We start from the raw sequence: 18,163 nt of genomic DNA, 5'->3' as shown, positions 1-18,163 counted from the left end.
TGAAACTGTTGGCAGGGGGAGGACAACAATTATCTGAGCCTTGCTCTCTCCAAGCATGGGTGTTTTAAACAGTTCTCAGGACTGGCCTGTTTCCATTGAAATTGATAGTAAATCCCCCCACCCACCCACACATACACTGATGGCTCTGGGAACAGGATTAAGCCAATGTCGGGTGCTCCTGAACATCACACCATGCCCACTGCTGAGGCTCACTTTTGAAAGCCATCCAGATATTGACTGTGGGCACTGCTTCCTGCCTCAAAAAAGCCACATCTTTTCATACCAAGAGGGAAAAAGTAAAGAATCAGCAATTCTGTTTGACTAGCACAAGTCAGACACGTCCTAAATCTATTTGCCACACTTGGGCTTTGCTCGGTTATTCGGTCTTCCTCATGGCAGCCCCAAAATAGAAAGCACCACCACACAGAGTGCATGGCTTTTCTTTTCGGTCAGTGTAAACAAGGCTGAAGTGTTGTTGTACTTCCTGGCCTCTTATGTTTTTAAGGGAAGAAGGAGGTGGGAGGGAAAGGTACAAAGCAGCCTAACCTGTCGGACACGCTAAAGCTTCTACAAAGCAAAGCAGAGGGAGGGCTTCTCTTTTAAGTCTTGTGCAGTGCGCACACAAAAGCCAGCCCCAGTAAACTCAGCTTCTTTTGAATTAGACAAGCTCCCTCTCAACCAACAGAAAGCCAAACTACAGGCTGACGTCAGAGCCAGCCTGGAAAGCTGCAAGCTTTCTGGTTTTGCTCAGAGGAACCTGAGGCTGTTTAGATCTAAGCTGGCGGGAAGGCAAGCTGCAGCCAGAGTGTTTATTTTTCCTGGAGCAGCCATGGCTGGCTGAGACTTTTACACTCTGGAACAGCCACCGGGATCTTACAGACCACCAAGGCGTATGTACATATTACAGGAAAAAAATGAGGGTAAGAGTTCAAGATTTTCAGTTATGGATTCACTATTTTTTATTAATGTATATATAGTGGTAGGTGTATTAATACACATTCATATGTTAATGGTAAAGCTTAATTTTCATCTTGTTTATACTAAAAAGACAATTGTAATCGCTCCTCTGGTTTTAAGTGAATGATTCCTGCTGGACATCAACAACACTGAGCTCAGAATCTGCCCCCTCCCCTTTTTAATTGTTTTGCTGGCAAAATTATTATTGTGAGTTAACCGGGATTCATTTGCTCAGTTTGGAATGGCTATGTTTGATTAGTTCAGAAATATCAAATGGTTTGGTTTACTGTCCCCTGTCAAACAGAAATCTGTACTCCAGCTGCAGTGAGCGTGTTCTGCTTATGAACACATTTCCATGGATTGATATCAGTGGAGGAGAACAGTTATATTCCTTTGGCTGTATTAATCACAGACAAGCCCACCAGGAAGTTTTATTTGTTAGGAGCGTGGCGATGCAGGTGGGTTTTAGACAGGGCATGAAAAAAGAACACTGTCACTTCAGGATTTCAATGACCACTTTCTTAGCAAACTAGAACGGCACTCAGGCTGCATTTGAGGCATTGCCTTCTACATCCAGGGCAGATACCCTGAAAGCACTAAAATACTGATACATTTTAAAAAGCTACATACAAATAGCTTCAGTGGACCTTTCAAGCTGATGGACCTCTGTTAAACCCTGCTGCCTCTGGATTAGAATCAAGCCATCCTATTTTCCTACCAGCAGGTAGCTCTTATACAAAATATTTAGCTTCCATCTCGAGTTGGGCAGGGCAGGGGGTGCTACTTTGCTTATGGTGAACTTTTACAGACCTTTGGTTCATTCCAAGCGCAGAATACACATATTATTTACCTGTGGCTTGAAAGTAAATTTAAAACTACCATGTAATACTGAGTACCATGCAGCAACCGCATCCCACACAGAGATGTGTGCTTCCAGAGTGCGGTCAGGGGAGCAATGTCAGAGAGGTGATAATGAAGCTTGAGTCACTTGATTTAAGTCATTTATTTTTCTGGGAAGTTTGAACAAGCTCCTGAGGCAACAAGAATCAGAGCCATTAACTACAAGCTAATCTTTTTCCTACTAGGAAGGAGGAGTTTAAAATTTATCCACATTTGCATTCCAGAAAAGCAAAAAACTATTATTCCTCCAAGAAGATTTTCATAACACAATTTTAAACAGTTTATAGAAATGATTCATCAGGTATACAGAAATGATTCACCAGGATAGTGTTTTTCACCCCCCTTAATTAGCGATTCCTTCCTTAGCAGTTAGCACGTCCAGTGTGGCAAAGGGACACACCTCCAAGCCCTTATTAGCCTAGCAGAACATACCGTACATTTTTAGTGCACTCTGACCGACTCACTCAAAGCTATTTCTGTGGGCCTTAAGAGGACAACACAAATTACTGACAACTTGCATAACACACATAGCTAAGCTGGCTTCTTCGTCACACGTGTCCAAGATACAGTAATTTGTCAAGCTCTCCCGTGCTCCAGAATGCATGGCTTGTGACTCAGTCACTGAAACTCTTGGTGACATGAGTGGGGAAGCACTTGGTATAACATAACCCTGTTTGGTGCCTTTATTGTATAACACAAGCCCTGCACATTTTTTTAACAATCTGATTATTTCTTTAAAGCAACCCAATTCTGTTCTGAGCTGCAGCCTCTGCCATTCATTGTTGAATAGCTGTCCCCTTTTAATCCACAGGTCAGTTCAGATGAGTTGACATTTATTCCGTGTTGGCCCAGATGACAAGGTATCCTGGTTAAAGCACAGCTTTGTTAGGATGAGTAGGTTTTTGTATTCATGGATAAGTACAGAAGCACTGGGATTTCACCCCTTCTTTTCCTTACCCCGCAATCTCCTGACCCAAAAATCACCATCTTAGTAAAATTAAGGATAAATGTTTTCTGGCGGGGCTAGTAAATATTGAGAATTTTGCAAGGCCTGTTAAAAGGAAACTTATTTATAGGGTTTAAAGACTGACAATCTGCTTGAGCAGTCATGACATGTTGCAAGAGCTATTAAAAACCGTTAAGGTAAACAGGGCTTTCACTTTTGGAACCAGCCCTTGAAGTATGGGTAAAGAAAGGAGAGAGGGAAAACATTTGACTGGTATCTAAGACAAAAAGTGCTTCACAAAGGTGGAACAGTCTCTCCAATTTACAGATAGGGAAACTGAGGCATGACAGGACTAGCCCAAGGTCGCACAAGTTATTGACAGACTGGGAACGGAACCCATAGTCTGGAGTTCTTCCAGCTCTTCCTCCCTTAAGGCTTTATCAATCGTGACAGTGATGCTTTAAGACTCAGTGTAGTAAACAATCACTATTGAGAAAGATCCTGACAGAAAAAGTATTACTATTCCATAAACATTTGCATTGGCACTAATCTTTACAGGTAACAGTGAACTTTTTCCATACTTCAACAACATGCTTGATTTTGCCTTCAGTGTAAATTGAAGTTGTGGTCAGGTTTTCTCTTTTTTTGGTTCAAGACTTACACGGTAACCACAGCATACGCTAGTTTGTGGTCAAGAGAAAAGAGTTTATTTGCTTTGTATGCCACTACAGCAGTTTTGCATTATGTTTCTAAGATAAGACAAGATCCCAAGAGGTCAGACACAAAATATTCTTAATATTGTTTCAGTCACCCAAATACCTCTTGTCAAATGCTAGACAATGGAACATTCTTGTTCAGGCAGTACATCCCTAACACATAGCCTCACACTGTGTGTTCAAGAATGTGCAAGACAAAATCCATTGCTCTTACAATCTAGATTAGACCTAAAAGGAGAGAAGTATTGGAGGGTTTATCACCCCAGACCCAACAGGGTCTAGTGTTTTTTCCTCCCAAAGGACCTCCCACCAGAACACTGAACATGGGTCACTATTTATATAAACCATGATTTATGTATATGTGAGATCGCTCTTCAATTTACATGGTATTCTTTGCTGCTCTCTCTAGTCTTAAGTGTAATGGGGAGAAAAAGCTTCCTGACAGCAACTGTATAGTGGGGGTTAAAAAAAAGACAAAAGTTGCTTTGAATTTCAAAACCAAAAGCCATCTTGCACATTTGTGGGAGTTTGGGCTCCCTTCCCCCAGTGCCATGCTGTGTTCACTGAAATATATAATCTGTGTCTAATTTATGCCTTTGCAAAAAAGCCATGAATACAATCACAGAGATCTGCAAAGAAACCTTAACCCTTCCTTTTTCTTCCTTCAATACTGCAGGAAACTATGCCCCAGACACCAATTTTTTCTAGTATGCTCGGTTCCAGTTGCAGTGGGCAGGTGCAGCCAGACATGGGTGAGAGGTGTGGAGATCCTGTTTACCAGGATGGGAATCTCATCTCTGGATCACTGGAGGCCCTGATCGAGCGCCTGGTGCCCACCATGGACTATTATCCAGATGTAAGTAGACATTTGAAGGCTTGCGTAGCATTTAAACAAAGTCAAGATCCCAACGCACATGGTGTCATCTTAAAATAATCTTAAGAGGAAGCAAGAATTTTTAACAGGCCAAATGGTCTAATTGCTTTGTCACAAGTAATTGGCCTTCCCTTCACAACAGCTGATGCCCAACTAGGAAGGTCTCTGTACCTTTTTTTGAAAGGCACTATTTGCTAGTGAAATCAAACCCTGCAGAGACCCCCCATCAGGGACTTTAAGACCCAATTAACAGCAGCATTAGCTGAAGAAACTTCAATCCCACTAAGCTGCCTTTAGTCTAAGATTAACTACTAACTGGATTCTGCCCTAGGGAAATACATCAGCTGTGTGCTGAGGGCGGCTTTTTTCCCTTATGTTGTGTGTTTTAGTTAGGTAGCATGAAAAGCAAAACCAGACTTCAACTAAATGCCTTTTTTTCCCCTCAGCATATATTAACTGGCCAGGTTGGCTAAAATGTAAGTTTCTGAGCCTAGAAATGGTTTTGCAGCTGTTTTGACATCACCACCACAATCCAATGAAATAACCACCACATGTAACTGCCAGTTATGCAATAGGCATCCCAACCTAGGATATCATTAACAAATTATACCACTACTTAAAATGACCCCCTCAGTCCATAAGTGGAAGGTTTTAGTTAAAGAAGTTGCAGAAAAGCAAACATTGTAAAGCACGAGTTGTGTTTAAGCCCTAGGAAAAATGCATAGTCATGGGATAGAGATCTGAACCCTTTCAGAAGCTAGTAGTTGTATTACAATCACACACACATGACTGTGACTCATGCCAGGAATATCTTGTAGCAGTAGTCTTTCTGATTCAGATCTGTACAGGACCTGTCTTCTGAGGTCGCAATCTAAAAATATGCCATCACTCAATGCAAAAAGACTTCCATCCCTATACGTAGTTTACATAAACGCAGCACCAACAGCCTTGTCCAAAAGGTTCGGTTCATTTGTACAATAAGGGGATGAAGCAACTTCCCAATTCAAAGCCAGTCCTAAAGCTTCTATTTTACTACACCTTGCTAGAATTGCATTGTATTCCACAGACACATGCAGTGCTTGTCTCTTCATAGAGGCTAGAGGGGTTAACCCTCATTTGGTCTTAATGTCTCCATTTGTTCTATTATTTTATGAGCTTTTAATACATAGAGTATAACACACACAGGTTTGTTCCTTCCTTCGAGGCATCGAATGCAATCATGGAGGGCAGAGGGTAAGGCTAGAGGCCAACATGAAGTTTTGTACATCAGGGAAGCAACATTACAATGCTGCAATTAAATCTTGTGAGAACCCATTTTTCACCTTTTATTTCGGCCCAGAATGCTAAGTGTGTTACAAACAAGTAAATCCAGATGCCCATCCCAAGGATGTTATGATCCAAACAAACAGGAGATAGAGGATGGGAGTAAGCTCCTAAGAGAGAGACTGGGTGGCGGGGGGTAATCCTGCCACAGCAGGTGGTACATTCCTTTGGAGAGGCCAGAAAACTGATAGCTAATTGATCTTGGCCTAAAGAGTTACATAACAAAAGAGCTGGAACAGTACAAAGAATGAGTTGGATACAAGTCACCCCAAATCCAAGCCTCCCCAGCAAGTCGGGTTTATATTTCAATCCCAAATTATGTTTCCTCTTAAAAGAGATGGTCAGAAAGAAACAGAGTGGCAGCCCATTTACCCTGTCATCCCGGCTGGGATGACTGAAAGAAAAGAAGGAAGCCCAGAAGTCCTATTTCACTCACAGCATCTGCCAGGAGAGGTAGCAGCAGGTTTTGGATTGCCAGCTTGGCCTTGCTTAAAGCAGCAGCTCTCAACATTTCCAGACTATTAGACCACTTTCAGGCATCTGACTTGTCTTGAGTACCCACAACTTACACCTCTCTTCAAAATGATTTGCTTACAAAGCCACCCATAATGGTACACAAGTGTCCCAGCGCACTGTTCCTGACAAATGGAGTGCTCTTGCATTTTTACAAGGATTAGAAAACAAATCAGTTGGAACATAAATATTGTACTTCCATTTCAATATAAAGTACATAGAGCAGTATAAAAACACATCATGGTCTGCATGAGGATTTAGTTTGTAATGACTTTGCTAATGCTTTTTAGGTAGCTTGCTGTAAAACTGGGCAAATGTCTAAATGCATTGTGATACCCCCTGGAAGATCTCTGCATACTCAGGTGTACACATAACCCTGGTTGAGAGCCACTGGCTTAGAGCAAGGAATTCAGTCATGCTGATAGAGCTTTCATTTAATTCAGAGGTGGGGCATTTGTAAATCACTGGCCAGGAGTTGGTTCTCACCTCTGAGCTAACCTCCTCAAGTCTTGGAAAATACCCTACTTTGTGACTACATGGTGCTAAAGAGCCTGGTATCCTTCTCTATGGGCTTAACAAGCTCACCACACTGCCTTTCCCTTCTGGTTTCAAGCCACACAAGACTTCTCTGTCATATTGGCAGCACTGTAGATGGAGGTCAGCAGGAGGGAGTGGAGAGGCAAGATAAGGGCTTATGTCTGTGTGTTCCTCTTGGGAGGTTTGTTTGTGTTCAGAGGTTTCTTTGGTGTACAGAAAAATGTGTACTCATGAGACGGACTCGGAATGGAATGTACTGGTCTGCTGTACTTATTTCCAAGCAGGACGACACTTCAAAATAGTTCACAAATAAGTTCCAGGTCAAGCAAGAGGCATGCAGAGAAAATATCTCCCCCCGCAAGAAGACATCAGTACATTTCTGGGCCATAAAGTAACAGTTGTCTCTTTAGTCTCTCTCTCTCTTTTTTTGTCCTTTTTATAGTTTAAGATGTCTCTTAGCAACGACTTAGGAACTAAAGAAATCTGCCTCCTTTTTCTCCCCCCCCCCCACCCTTGTGAAGCACAAACTCCTTTTGTGTCAGCATAAGTTGCTCTAAAATGCTGAGAGGAATTTTCCTCTTCTTCCAAATACCTGCCAGCTTGTGGAGCATAACTTTCAACCTCCAAGGAAGCAATCTTTCTAAATCATTCTTTGTCAAGCCAGCTAGTTTCATAGCTGAATTTCCTGGCCCAACCCATCTTAATCCAAAAGAAAGGGCATGCATATGAGATCGGGCAAGTGTGGGTGTTACTGAAGTAAACAAAGCCAGTTGAAAGCACCAGCTTTTCCCTCCAGAGGCCACCAATATAAATCCTGGCTTATGGAAGACACACAAACTAAAAAGGATTGGGTGATCTCATTGAAGTCCCCAGTATGCTGATTTTCACCTGTTAGGGTAATCCTGGCTGTTCACTAGACGGAGGGGTATGATCCAACTCCTGAGCAGGTCAATGGGAGTAGGACCCCATAGAAACAGCAGGTGTGCTTCACTGGTGTGGACTGTCTCTACTGAATGTGTAGCCCAGCACAGCTATATCACCAAAACCCCCAGGCTGACAAGGCCTGAGACATTTGTATCAGATAGCAAGTATGTACTGAAGGCAAGGGGAGAGGCTTATTTCATTAGTTCAACCTAGATTCAAAAAACACAATGTAATCGGAGGAGATGGGCAGTGACCAGACCTTCACCTAGAGGTTCATTATTCAAAAGAGAGAGTGTATAAATTCTGTTCCCATATATGCCACTTTTGCACTCTCATGACTCAACTGGATTTCCTCCTGATTTAACACGAGTGTAAATTGAAGCAGAATCAGATCAAGAAGCCTGGACAAACAGCACCACATGTCTAGCAGGTGTAAACAGGCATCTATTGCCATCAGTGCAACTTTTCCATTTTATACCATGTGGAATTTTGTTCCTATTGCAAAACAGGCAGCCAAATGCTAGAGAAGGTCGGGACTGGCATGATATTGCTGTTGCTCTTTAGAAATGAAATATCTGCCCTGTATCTGATGGAGTAATAGAATCAGTTCTGCACTTGTGTGAGCACTGTATTAATACTATCCACAGAGAAACAAATCAAAGCCCTGATCATTTTGATTCAGTCACATCCTACAGCAGTACTTTAAATAACTGGTTTTCTGAACAGGGTTATCTTGACGTCAGTCTGGGTAAGCAGAGCACACAAACTTTCAGGAAGAGGGCTAGACTAGAATTAACGTGCAAGGCTAAAATATATCTTGCCACAAAGAATGTGGCCCAGCTTATCAGAGTGAAGGTCATTGACAGGACAGTGTGGTTTATATTTCAGAGGCCTAGTACTAACCTAGTAAAGGCAGCTTTCCTGACAGTGTCATCATATGTCAATAGTATTCCCTCCTCTCCCAGAAAAGCATGGAGTATACAGAAAACCCAGGGGAGCTGAGACAGAAATCTTTTACACCCCTTCTCCAATCATCCTTGGAATGGGAGGTGAGGTAGAGTCAAACTCAGGACTTGATACACTTCCAGAACAAGCATTTATACACAGTCCAGTTACAAGTATAAGAACTGCACCATGTGCTAAATTCTTGCTTCAGTTACATCAATGAGCATGCCTGGGTGTAATTCAGAGGGATCCCACGTGAGTGCAGAACCTAGCTGTACGAGGGAAAGACTAGAGGAATACAAGTGAACAACATACCCTAACTGTACTTGTACATGGTACTCCTCTGAGTTGTCACTCAAATTTACTTCTCACATTCAGCTTTGGTGCCTGCTGCATTTGCTAGGCCTATCCTGTGTGGAATATCTGAAGATGGATCTGAGACACTGGCCTGTAACCTTATTGGATTTCTTTTCTTTTGTGGAACTAAGTTGACCCTCATTCCAAACTTCAAATTATCTCTAAAATATACAGCACCCTGCCCAAGAATGATTCTTATAACCTTTCACCACAGATTGGCAGCAGAACATGAGCCAGCTCCAGGCGCACATGAAGGAATCATGTGCAACTTTCATAACATTGCAAATAAAATATTCTTGAGCAAAATGCCAAAGCAGGAATGGCCTCTAAGCTATCCTGGACTGCAATGTGTCAGGAATGTTATAACTACTCCAGGAAGAGTATCCCATCAACTGAACTATCTTCTGTCTGAGCAAGGGGTAAATTGGCATAGCTTCCCATGGGTATCAAGAGAGCTTTTCTTTATTACAGCAGTTGAGCATCTGACCCCTCCCAATTTAGCCAGCTGTCTCCCCCTTGTTTCCTTGGTCCATCCATTGTGGATACAGACCTTTAAAAGCTCATTCTGGTTCTAGAGATATTACCGATGACAATAAAACTCTCCATTCTAAATATAGGAGCATCACCAAAACCAGTAAGATCTCCAAAACCATAAATGAACCTCTAAAGTGCACCCTTTGTAATTTAGCTCTGCTCCTCCCTTTCCACAACAAGGGATAGGAGAAGTCCTTCAACTGAAGCTATTCAGTCTACAATTCTCCCATCACCAAGAAAAAGTCATTTCTGTTTTTTTGTTTTTTCTTTCATAAATGCTTCTTTGGCTGTTCTGCTGCAGAGGGATTTGCCCTGCCAAAAAAGTCATGACACTGTGTACAGTGGACATCATAAAAATAAATGTGTGTCTGAACAGCTTATTTGCCTGTAATTAGAGAGGAAAAAAACCAGGCCTTTTCGTTGCATTGATAGAGTCCCCATCATGATTTAAATGTGCATGTTTCTGAAGAAACTAGACAAGGTAGTCCAATTGGCTTATGTGCAGTTAGTCAAAAATATGGCTTCTGGTTGTGTTATCTGCCTAAATTTGCTGGGGTCTCAGCTGACTTGTGCCATCCCGTGGACATAAATTGAGCAGTTGCGCATGTGCCTGGTTTCAACATGGAAGTTCAAGTTTCTGTAAGGCTGGTGCCAAATTAAAAAGAAACATTGCAAATTTGACCTTTTAAATGCTCACATTTAAGCAGTTGACAACCAATTTTCCAATTCCAAATTGCACAAAAAAATCAAAAATTCTAAAAAGAGTAACTAAAGTCTGCACAGGCTGCATCATTTAATAGAGATGTTATCAGTCAGTCCTCCTGAGGCTATGTTTGAATCTGTCTGTAAAGAAGCCAAATCACTCATGAAGTTTTTGCATTAGTTCAGAAATTCAGTTTGATTTTGATGTGTCTGTGAAGACGTGGCAAAATTGATTATTCTGGGTTCAGCCATCGACCCCACTACTGCATGGGGGCCTGAAGAGCCCAGATCTACACCGGGGAACAAAAATCGATCCTGATACATTGGTTCTAGCTATGCTAATGGTATAGCTAGAATTGCATATCTGGGATCAACTTTGTTCCCTTGCTGTAGGCCAGACCTCTGAACAGATCCTGCCCTAGATAGTTTTAAGAACACATTGAGGGCCTAACCCTGATGATGATGATAATGATAATGATAATTATTACAGGTTGAACTGCTCTAATCCAGAACTCGCATGTCCAGCAAACGCTATAATTTACCATGATTTTAGTTAGCCAGACGGCCACACATCCTGGGTGTGGCCAAGTTTCCCTTGGTCCCATAAAGTTTGTTTACAGTCACAAGTCTTGGTTCTCAGAGTTCTGTGCTGTTATTTAGCTGTAATATACCCCTAAATGTTTTGTATGAGCCCAGTAAGCGGTAGAAGTATTAGTAAGGCTACCGGGTGAGAGAAGTTCAACCTGTAGTGCTATAAAAGTTCACAGACATTGAATTGAGCCCCAGGAAGCGAAGTGTTTTACTGGCTTAAAACTGAAAGTCATATGAATGACAATTGAACTCAACCCTGTAACACTGATTGTGGGAAAAACGCATATAAAAGAAAAACACTGCTGTGGTTTGGAACCCATTTGCAGTAGGTTTGGCGCAGCCAAACAAACGCAATTTCACTTAAAGAAACACAGCAGCATAAATAACAGGGTTAAAGATGGGGTGGCAGCATTCCTGGACAGATGTCTTGTCTTTTTGGCGAATGACAGCTACTTTGGCATACTTAGTTTGGCATTGCGACATGACAAATAGTTTGGGAAGCTGAAAAAAAATAGCTCCATTGACAGCTTCTGAAACAGAGTGTTTCTGCCTACTGTGGTCCCTGGGGAAAGTGATATGCAGAAAGCTTGCCAAGGGAAAGGTCCATCTCTAGTACTGGGAGGTCATTATCATTAACAGTCCCCTGAGTGGATGGGTGATGTCTGCTCAAGGTTTCTCAACTGTTTTCTCCTCTTCCCCCTTCTTGCAGAGGACTTACATCTTCACTTTCCTGCTGAGCTCCCGAGTTTTCATCCATCCTCACGAGCTCCTAGCAAAAGTGGGGCAGATTTGTCTTAAGCAGAAGCAGCAGCTTGAGACTGGGTCTGATGCAGAAAAGGTAAATGAAATGTCCTTCTGTGTTGAATTAAGCTATTGTGCAATTTATCTTCCTTTCTTTTTTAAGCTAAACGTGTATAGAACATAACTGATACACTGATTGGTGCAATACATCTAAGACTTTCATATTTAAGCCTCTTTCCCTGCAGCAATGCTATACGTGGCTGATCACAGAACACAGATCTCCTTTAGCTCATTGGCCTGAGGCCCATCTGTTACTTAGGGGTATATTTTGGCTTCTTTGTCCAATGGGAGACATTGAATATTAACACAAACATTTAAAAACCTTTGAAACACTGTACACAGCATAGGAATATCACTGTTCTGGGTCACTGACTTTAGTTTACCAAAAGGCAGTCCTGAACTCCTTTTGACTTCAGCATCAGTGAGCAGGTAATACCAATGGATACTAGGCAGGCAGCAAGTGTTGGCATTTCAATATGGATCCAGAAGTTAGAAATCTTTCAACTGATGCCAACACTCACTCTCTCTCTCTCTGCTGGCTGGCCCACCATCCCTGTACCACAAATCACAAGAACAAGATGTTCGGGGCTTCCATTACATTTATTCTGAAAAATCCTAATTTCCCCACCATTGTCAAGCCAGTTCTGTTCCATTAGCGTTTCTTTCTTGAATTGCTGTTCTGGAGACCAGGCATTCCCTGAGCCCTGTTTGGTTATCAAGTTGGTGAAAATCTTTGTGAATTCTCACTTAGAGTAGGCCCCATGAAGGCTGCCATCTTTTGCTCCAGATCTAATGCAAAGTGTTCCTGGGTTTGACCTTCCACAGTCATCTTAGTCATTCGGCACCAGGTTAAAGCCACCCTTTTAATTCATGCTTTTATTGGTGTTTGTGTGTGCGCGCCTTCTTTTGAGATGTTTTGGTAGGTTGTGTCCTTTTGGAGTTTTGTATTTTTAAATTTTTCTATATAGGTTTATGTTTTTAAAAGTTTTATAATCAGCCTCGAATATTTTAAATAGAGAGGTGGGGTGAAAATATTTAAAATAAATTCTGAACCAAATCTGAACCAACAATGGTTGCAGACCTCTAATGCTTAAATGGCAAATCAAGGACTCCCCATTGTGCAAGTGTAGTTTCCCATGACAGATCACTGAACATATCGCTGCGTACTGCCCAAGTTATAAGTGATGAGAGTGAAGCGGCAGAGAGGAATGAGTGAGCAGCAAGGGTGCGCAGTGGCCATAGTCCAGACACCAGTGGCTCCCCCATTGTTAGGGAGCATCCATCTCTCCTTTGTAGAAATACAAAGGAGACATTACTGCTATTCCTGATGCAACCATTTGGCTCAATCAACTGCAGGTGAAATTGTAGTATCTCAGCAGCCTTGGCTACGATGACTTCACTGGACCCTAGGCAGAGCCAGCTCCAGGGCCCCAGAAGGTATGGAATGAAGGCTAGCCTCCCTTAGCTAGCCCTTCGGCAATGCCAGCATGTGTTGTGAGCAGCTCGGCCAACCTATGACTGGCAGTAGCCAATATTCACAATGGCCGATGATGGGACATTGAATGGGGAGGCCTTGGAGATACTTCAGAGAATTCTTTCCTGAGTATCCAGCTGTTGGGTCTTGCTGAAATGTTCTGGGTCTACCTGATCACACTACACAGGATTAGCAAGAAATTTCCAGACAGGCTGGGGGGTCTTTGTCTCCCTCTGCAGCATGCGCACACTTGTGGATTTAAACAAGAGTAAATGGTGAAGTCTCTGCAACTTTAGGTCTTTAAATCCAAGGCTCTGGAAAGGGGACACAGGGGGGCCTTGGCTCCATTACTTGTTACTAGCCGTAAAGGGGGGTGATGGGAGTGAGGGGGCAGACAGGAATGAGTGGTGGTCGAGTCTTGGGGGAAGGGGCAACAAGGGTGCGGGGCCATAGTTCAGGAACTAGTGGCTGACCCATTTTTAGGGAGTTTCCATCACTCCTGCTTTCTATCTTGATCTGAGGACTTCAGTAACTCACCCAGAGGTTAGGAGTGTATTGCTGGAGTAGATGGGTGAGGTTCTGTGGCCTGCAATGTGCAGGGGTCAGAACAGATGATCCCTTCTGGCCTTAAAACCTAGGAGAAAAGCTGCCAGATGGTGCTGGTGTTCTAAGCTCTAAGGTAATTGTCCACTCTGAGCAAGGTTAGGATGTTTAAAAGGGTGGTCATCTGTAGTGGAGCTTCCAATTTTCCTGTTGCTAGTAGAATATCCTCTCTCAGTGTTTCAGATTGAAACTTGGATGTACTGCGGGCACAGAAATGAGGCCATAGTGATAGATATTCTTCAAACCTCCAAATGACTAAGTTCAGTTCAGTTTCTGGCCAGGGATCTGAGACCGTTGTTTTATAACTGGACCTAGTTCAGCATGGAACTTGGACATCTAGAAAACTACTTAAATAGTCCCATTGCTTAGGCACTTTGCAGAATCACACCCTCAACAATTTAAACCCTCCCTATATATAAAAGCATGAAATTCCCTGCTGCCAGCAATTAAGCTTTCCATATTCCCATCCAGACTATTTAAGTTGTATGAATAATTGGAGCACAAGAAATGCTTTTTCAGACAGCAGTATAGTTCAAAAGACACCAGCATATAAACATTCAACTAAATGTATTGGTAATGGCTGTGTTGTCAGATAATACAATGAATGCATCTTATGCATTCCATGGGTAAGCAAAACAAGTGTAACTTACACACCAAGATGATGTAGCAAGAAAATTAACTAACAAGAAGGTGTAAAATGGAGCTGTTCACCTTCTGAACACCCACACTGGCAGGCCTTCTGTTGACAAGTTGGAAACAGACATCAAGTAAAATTAGTTAAACAGCAGGGTGTGAAAATAAAAGCGTGTGTGTTTGGAAAGCTACTTTGCATACTCCTGTAAGCTACTTTTCTGCTACCCACCCCCCAACCCTTTCTTCCCCCTTGGTGTAAATGACACTTGTTTTACCTGCCAAGTGAATACCAAACGAATGCAAGTATTACAATAGACATTTTTTCAGAGTGATTTGCTCTATTTGGCTGAAAAGTCTGAAAGTAAAAACTCATTCCGTGGGCTTCATAGAACTTCATAGATGAAATCACTTTTTACACACCCAGTCTTAAGCCATTAGGGTATCACAGGTTAAAATCCACTACACCAGCATCTTCTAATTAAGCACTATCACAGCAGGAAATAGCTGGCACAAAAAGTTACAACCGATCTGATCACTTTCTGATTAGAGATTTGCATAAACAAATTAGAAAATAAAGGGCTAGCTGAATCACTGGCAAGGGGCCAGGCTTTGAGGTTATGTACTACTGCACTTATCTTTCCTACATTTTTGATGTGTCTGCCTAGTAGCACAGGAAAAAGTAGACAGTACGACAAGGTGCAAGTGGCAGATTGAAATGCAAACACTCTGCCCTCTCCGCGAGCCTGATGGCTAATTTTAAAGAGTCTGGTAGGCTTAAGACATTAGGCGTAATATGTCAGCCACAGTCAATTATTAACAATGTCAATAAACAACAACCAACTTTCCAGAGACACACAGACAAGGCCAAAAGTGATTGATCCAGAGAAAGAGTAGCAGTAGTTACATTACTACCAATCAGCAAAGTGAACTGGCAAAACATTCCCCACAGCTTGGTAAAAACAAACAAACAAAAAAACAACAGTACCTCAAAAAATAGCTGTGGTTTTTAACCACTAGATAATTTAGAAAGACACCAATTTCCATTATTTCCTGGGATTTTTTTTTTTATTATTGAATTAAATGCATTAAGCTTACATATCCAGAGTAGCTAAAAGCAGGGGCTAGAATGCCCATTGTAATGGGTGCCATACAAGCATAGTAACAATCTCCAGCCCTAAGTAGCTTAACCAGATTGAGTTCATTTCAAAAATCCAAGGAGATATTAAAATTTGCATGGAAATGTTCAACTGTAGCTTGATTCTGAAATGGATTTGATCCTTCTAGCCACATTTTATTTTGAATTCCACTTTTAAAAAAATAAATTCAGTGCTCAAGAAAGAAAGGGACTGATAACAATGCCATACTGGACAGTCATTTCAAATGTCCCTGTTCAGGGGGAAAGAATACTATTTGCAGTAATCTTAGTACCAGTGGTGGCAGTAGTAGTATTATGGTAATATGCAGTCACCTGAACTGAGATTGAGACACTATTGTGCTAAGCATTCTCAGCCAGATTTTTAAAAGATATTTTGATGCCTAACTCCAACTGTAAACACTGAGAGGTTTGACACCTAAATACCTTAGAAAATCTGGCCCTGTACATACATGCATCATTGCTCCTTGCAGTCTCCAAAAACTTCTCTTATTCCTTCATATTCTGTTGGAGCACATAGTGGTAGAAACTTTTTTTTTCCCTCTCCAGACACCCTCCTCTCTCGGTGTTGAGTGTTAAATAAGGTTTGGGTTCAGGCCTGCTATTCAGCCCATAGGCTAGCAGGGGAGCCATATGCACTAACATTACTGTCGAGTTGTTTCCCTACAGCAAACCACCACCTCTAGATCCCAGCCCCTACTTGGAGTTGACAGGTGGCCCATATGTGCCTCAGAGCTAGAAGGGACCTCAACAGGTCATCAAGTCCAGTCAGTTTCTAGGTTCTGTCTACCCACTGACTTTTGTCTTTGTAATGGGTCTCATACAAAAGTCCTTAAAAATCAATGGGGTATTTATGTTAATGATGGGCTTTGTTTTCCCCTTCTTGTTCCCATAGCAGGACAGTGTTTGAAATCTGAAGTAAATCTATCCAAAAAATTGTAGGCAAGTAAATTTCTTGCATGCATAACAAAACACACATCCAGTTGTTGCCTTCTGAAGAATTACTACCCCAGAACGTTTGGTATTTCTCTGTTATCACAGATGTGTGCATCAACACAAACCCACCATGCAACAGTGAATTGTGTCAGCATGCACATGATGGAGGAATCTAGCATTTTGCTGGGTTGATTTTTTTTGTTTGTCTTGCATTCAGGAAAAAAAAATCTTGTTTTCATCAGACGGTGAAAGCAAGTGATAAGCTTAGTCACATTTGTATTCTTGATGGGTAATGGTGCTTGCCTTGCAATAGATTCCTAAGCTTTACAGTGAGGAAAAACAAACGCTGATGGTCTGTGTGCATGTGCACACTCTCATGCATGCCTAGTGGGCAAACATGCATCCGCAAAACAAATCCTTTATTCTAAATCTGTGCTACTACGTGGATCATTGTAGCTGAGGGAAGGAATTTAAACTTCCCCCAAATTTAAAGTCAAGAAGATGAAGTCAAGATAATCAGCATTAAAATAAGCCTGGTGGGGAAAAAAAAACAGATAGTGGAACTGTGCCTATTTATACCAGTTGAGAATCTGCCCCACTAACGCACCACACTGGTTTACACTACCTTACAATCTGTCTCTACACTTGACCTAAAAATGCTATGCAGGAAGATATAAAATGTCTTACCTCAGAAGCAAAAGCAGGCCCATAGGTGGTGGCTGAGAAAGGTGCAGATGCTACCCACCACCCCCATGTTCAGTTTCTCTCCCTTCCTCTTTGCTGCACTGTGCAGGGGAGGCCTTCAGGTGATGATGAGGGAAACCAATGCACTCTGGGAGCTGTAGTTCCTTGGCCAGCTCTCTACCGAAAGAGCTGGCCATGGAGAAAGGAAGGGACTACACTTCCTGGCATGTTGTTGGCTGCTAGCAAAAAGGATACATATTTTGGAACATTGGTTTTCACTTATGATATTACAGCAAGATCCCAAATGAAAATTTCTAGAAAACCTTTATTACAATATCATTTTACCAATCACTGTTTCCATTCAATTTTTTCATTAACCTTTCTTATACACACTCATTGCATGACCGCTTTGATTTCTTTTATATTTAATAAAGCACTGTTCACATTTACAAAAAACCACACGCCCCCAAATTCCTGTGTATGAGCCTGGAAAGGGGTCCAGAATTGAAGGTCAGACAGTATTACTGTTGCTGCTGCCCTGCCTCACTATTCTGCTCTGAGTGGGCATGGGAGAGGCTTGACCTAAAAGGGGGAATCCACAGGAGCCGTGCTGGTGGAGGTAGCCGTGAGAATGAGCTGAATCAGCATCACTCCAAGCATTCAATGACACCCACCCCCAACAAAGGGCACAATTACCATTTCGCTAACTACAGCTCCTCTCCCAATAGGCTTTCAAATGCCAGGACCAGTTTGTACCAAAAAAACTTGGGCTGGATTTAATCCAGTCATTTATAAAGCACCTCCTCCTTACTGTGCACCTAAACTTTTGGAACAAAAAGCAGCCAAGTAGCACTTTAAAGACTAGCAAAATAGTTTATTAGGTGAGCTTTCGTGGGACAGACCCACTTCTACAGACCATAGCCAGACCAGAACAGAAGTGGGTCTGTCCCACGAAAGCTCACCTAATAAACTATTTTGCTAGTCTTTAAAGTGCTACTTGGCTGCTTTTTGTTTTGATAGCGTATATACTAGCACGGCTTACTCTTTGTTACTAAACTTT

General features: G+C 42.0%; 1 protein-coding gene across 2 annotated transcripts in view; it reads left to right on the top strand.

Moving 5' to 3' along the window:
• The first annotated feature begins 733 nt into the window (after nucleotides 1–733).
• RASGEF1A (RasGEF domain family member 1A) overlaps nucleotides 734–18,163 on the top strand; it is a 38,672-nt gene continuing 21,242 nt past the window's right edge. For both annotated transcript variants that reach the window (XM_075000078.1, XM_075000077.1), the window contains exons 1-3: nucleotides 734–920; nucleotides 4,196–4,375; nucleotides 11,529–11,657. In XM_075000078.1, the coding sequence (XP_074856179.1) occupies nucleotides 915–920; nucleotides 4,196–4,375; nucleotides 11,529–11,657 (315 nt within the window). In that variant the 5' untranslated portion in view covers nucleotides 734–914. The remainder of the gene's footprint in view (nucleotides 921–4,195; nucleotides 4,376–11,528; nucleotides 11,658–18,163) is intronic.

This window comes from Carettochelys insculpta, chromosome 7 (genome assembly GCF_033958435.1).
Source record: "Carettochelys insculpta isolate YL-2023 chromosome 7, ASM3395843v1, whole genome shotgun sequence".
Taxonomy (NCBI): domain Eukaryota; kingdom Metazoa; phylum Chordata; order Testudines; family Carettochelyidae; genus Carettochelys; species Carettochelys insculpta.
The sequence above is the reverse complement of the archived record's forward strand: the minus strand, read 5'-3'. Positions and strand labels throughout refer to the sequence as shown.